This window comes from Pygoscelis adeliae, unplaced genomic scaffold, assembly GCF_000699105.1.
Source record: "Pygoscelis adeliae isolate BGI_AS28 unplaced genomic scaffold, ASM69910v1 Scaffold397, whole genome shotgun sequence".
NCBI classification, from domain to species: Eukaryota; Metazoa; Chordata; class Aves; order Sphenisciformes; family Spheniscidae; genus Pygoscelis; species Pygoscelis adeliae.
Genome location: NW_008825212.1, coordinates 83,372 through 85,865, shown reverse-complemented (window position 1 = coordinate 85,865; position 2,494 = coordinate 83,372). Strand labels below are relative to the sequence as shown.

Sequence of the window (2,494 nt, the reverse complement as noted above, 5' to 3'; positions counted from 1 at the left end):
CCCCCAGCCCCCCGTGCCAGCCCCCTGCTCCGGCTACGATGCAGAAACGCCTGGTGGGGAAGGGGTCGGAGCTGCACGGCTCCGGGCAGTGCCAGTACCTCAGCAGCCGCATGCCCGCTGTGGCCCCCAGGTAGGTGGGGGTCTCCTGCTGCTGCTCCGCCGGGACGATCTTCATGGCCTTCTCCAGGCAGGGCTTCAGGCTGGCTCCAGCCCCAGCCGGGTCGTCTGCGTAGCTGGAGATGCCGGCTCCTGCAAGAGGGCACCCCGTGATGGAGCGAGCTCAGTGCCACCCAGGAGGGACAGGACAGCAGGGACACGTCCACCCAGAAAGCCCCCAGGGGTTTTTCCCCACGTACCCAGGCTAGTCATGCCCTTGCCAAGGGTGTCCCTGGAAGGGCAGTGCTCAGAGCAGGCCTGCCTGGAGGCAGCACATGTGCCACGGCCACGGCACGCTGCGGGAGCAGGCAGCGAGCTCCTGCTCTGGATGGAGCAGGGTGGAGGGCTGCGGTGTGTGTCTTGTGATGCTGAGCACATGCTTAATGCCAGGGAGGCCGAACTGCCTGAATGTGGCCAGCCAGTCCCGCAGGATTCGGTCGACAAACAGAGCAATTCCTTATTTCCCTGGGGAAGGGGCAGGCTCTCCTTTTTTCTGCTGGGAGGGCGTGCAGAGCCAATATACACATGCAGAGGTGCCCTCTGCACAGCTTGTTTGAGTTCCTATTTTTAGAGGCTGGCACCGCATCTGAGCAGCCAGCATGGTCCTGCAGTGGGTAGGGAGAGGCTCTGGGGTGGAAATACCGCTATTTGCCTTCCCCTCAGCTTTGCATACCATTATTGCCATTAGCCCACACACCCTCTCCGTTACACTTTGCCCTCTGCCAGACCTTTGCAGTTAACCAGTAACTGCCACGCCACCACTGCAGAGCCTGGATTTGAGGTCGAAGCGAGCTCTGAGCCCTCTCACCCCCTGCCCAGGCACCTCTGCCCTGGTCTGGTGGCCTTTGCCAGTCCCAGCCCAGCTCCATGTACCATTTCGCTGACCCTACCTCCCCTCGCTAGCCTGGTCCTTTCCTCTAGAGAGACCAGTCCTTGTGCCACAGCCCGACAGCACCTTTCCAACAGCCATAAATGCCCCTTTGCATATTTATAAATGCCTGATAAATAAATGCCCTTTGGGGCATTTACAGTTTACCACGCCTGGCATGAACCAGCCAACTCGCCTTGGTGCTGTGGGACAGCCACCCTGGCAAGCACCGGGCTGGCCAACCCCCGTGTCCCCCAGCTGAGCAGGGGCAGGGGAGAGGGATGGACGCGTTCCGGCACACTCACCAGGCACGGTGCAGGCCTCCACCTGGGAGACGATGCCGGTGCCATTCTCCTTGTCCGCAGGCCACCGGTAGATGTAGAGAGCCGTGTGTGTGGAGCCGGCGTCGAACACCAGACCGTACTGGGGGAGGTGGAGGGGACACGGGGTGTCAGGGGCTGCAGACCAGCTTCACCCACCGCAGAGCAAGCAGAGCTCCAGGAGAGCCAGCAGAGCTCCTGGTGGGCAGGGGAACCTCAAGTGGCCAAACCAAGAATGTCACCAGAGCAGGGAAAGCCCTGTGTCATTGCAGTTACCAGCTGTGTCGGGGCCAAGCCTCCGTCACAAGCGCCCTTTGAGCTGTGTCGTGGTTTTGGCTGGGATAGAGTTAATTTTTTTCCTAGTAGCTGGTACAGTGCTGTGTTTTGGATTTAGGGTGAGAATAATGTGATAACACACCGATGTTTTAGTTGTTGCTAAGCAGTGCTTAACACCAGGCAAGGACTTTTCAGCTTCTCATGTCCTGCCAGCCAGAAGCTGGGAGGGGGCACAGCCAGGACAGCTGACCCAAACTGGCCAAAGGGACATTCCATACCATGTGACGTCATGCTCAGTACATAAACTGGGGGAAAGCTGCCCAGGGGGACCGCTGCTCATGGACTGGCTGGGCATCGGTCGGTGGGTGGTGAGCAATTGTATTGTGCATCTCCTTTCCCTGTTTTTTTTTTTGTTTTTCTCTCTTGTTGTTTTACTTTCCATTACATCATTATTATTATTATTATTATTATTATTATTATTATATTATATTATTTCAAGTATTAAACTGTTCTTATCTCAACCCACGAATTTTCTCGCTTTTGCTCTTCCAATTCTCTGCCCAGTCCCACCGGGGCGGGGGTGTGAGCGAGCGGCTGTGCGGTGCTCAGTTGCTGACTGGGGTTAAACCACGACAAGCTGGCAATGCTATGTGATCAAAGGCTATACGTGCCATAGGGCCAGTCACAGTGACGAAACTCTGCCGGACGCACCTGGCATGCCAGCCTGCGCGGGAGCTTGTTCCCATCTCAGTGACAAACAGCCTGCCTGAAACCTGGGGTAAATCCTATACCACGGGGCAGCCCAAGTGAGAGCGGGCAGCTGCGCTCCTCCCAAGGACCCTACCTTGGTGCTGGGAGGCAGAAACACGTCCTT

At 57.5% G+C, this 2,494-nt stretch overlaps 1 protein-coding gene across 1 annotated transcript in view; it reads right to left on the bottom strand.

The window, feature by feature from the left end:
* LOC103921135 (ectonucleoside triphosphate diphosphohydrolase 8-like) overlaps window positions 1–2,494 on the bottom strand; it is a 6,972-nt gene that overhangs the window by 4,382 nt on the left and 96 nt on the right. The window contains exons 1-3 of the mRNA XM_009329043.1: window positions 2,465–2,494; window positions 1,330–1,447; window positions 99–249 (exon numbers count right to left, since the gene is read on the bottom strand). The exon at window positions 2,465–2,494 is cut by the window's right edge and continues 96 nt beyond it. Of these exons, the coding sequence (XP_009327318.1) occupies window positions 99–249; window positions 1,330–1,447; window positions 2,465–2,494 (299 nt within the window). The remainder of the gene's footprint in view (window positions 1–98; window positions 250–1,329; window positions 1,448–2,464) is intronic.